At 37.5% G+C, this 1,111-nt stretch overlaps 1 protein-coding gene across 2 annotated transcripts in view; it reads right to left on the bottom strand.

Annotated features, from left to right (window-relative positions):
- The window catches only part of LOC107657917 (semaphorin-6B-like), a 145,444-nt gene that overhangs the window by 47,179 nt on the left and 97,154 nt on the right, over nucleotides 1-1,111 (bottom strand). For both annotated transcript variants that reach the window (XM_016446230.1, XM_016446231.1), the window contains 2 exons: nucleotides 948-1,038; nucleotides 162-281 (listed from right to left, as the gene is read on the bottom strand). In XM_016446230.1, the coding sequence (XP_016301716.1) occupies nucleotides 162-281; nucleotides 948-1,038 (211 nt within the window). The remainder of the gene's footprint in view (nucleotides 1-161; nucleotides 282-947; nucleotides 1,039-1,111) is intronic.

Here is a 1,111-nt window from a genome sequence, read left to right on the forward strand (position 1 = left end):
GTGCAAACAAATTCTTTTTAACAATGGACATGACACACATTAATACACTTAACTCTCTCTAACATGCATTTTACATACACAAACAGAATTAATATTGCATCCACGTGCTGACTCTGCACAGCTTCCCCTTCCTGTCAACTAACGTTTGACGTCTTTGTTACCTCGAAACCATTTGGAGTCATGTTTCACCGTTCGCAGAGCAGGATTGTCCCCCAGACTCCTGTAGATCACAGCATCGATGGCCAGAAAATCAGTCACTGTGGCAGTGTAAAGATTCCCCTCTGAAAAAACAGCACACAAACAAACTCTATATATAAAATCTTTCTCCATAATACTGTGTAGAGATAATATATGATATATAATTGAACTATATATATATATATATATATATATATATATATAAATGGCAAAATATTATTATTCATATTATTATTATTATCAGAATGAAGACCCATTTTCCATCTAACATCTACACCCCTGTGTGTAGAGGAGTATATGTTTTTACTTTCATACATCTGAGTTATGCACATTAGTTGGTAAATTGGTTAAAACAATAGTTATTTTTAGCTGTGTAGCTTCTTTGCCCCCTCTGATGGATCGGCACTGCCTTACGAACTAAAAATATGATCTCAATATACTTTTGTCAGTGTAATGTATCTTCATATATTAAAAAAATATTTCATTTCCTTTAGGTTCGTCCAGGCAGGAAGCAGTAAAGCCGTAATGCTGTGCAGGGAACATGCTGGACAGCATATGTGCATGATTAGAGTGAGAGATACACATAAATATTGTTCACAGACTGGCATGTAATTAAGTTAAAGAATAACAACAGGGACATCAGCTTTTCCGCGCTGCTGTGTATCTATATTTAGTCCTGTAATATGCAGGGACAGTTTGCAGTAATGTTAAAATGAAAAGAAAAACAAAAGGCGATGGTGGAGTCTCACCAGCAAACAGGGCCACGTTGGCATGTTTCGGGTCATATGGGCATCTAGCCATCCCACTGACAGTTTCCCCCACCATCTCAAGAGTGTCTCCCTGCACACACACACACACACACACACACACACACACACACACACACACAGAGAAAAAACACATTCAATAACTG

This window comes from Sinocyclocheilus anshuiensis, unplaced genomic scaffold (genome assembly GCF_001515605.1).
Source record: "Sinocyclocheilus anshuiensis isolate Anshui unplaced genomic scaffold, SAMN03320099.WGS_v1.1 scaffold107, whole genome shotgun sequence".
In the NCBI taxonomy this organism is placed as follows: Eukaryota; Metazoa; Chordata; class Actinopteri; order Cypriniformes; family Cyprinidae; genus Sinocyclocheilus; species Sinocyclocheilus anshuiensis.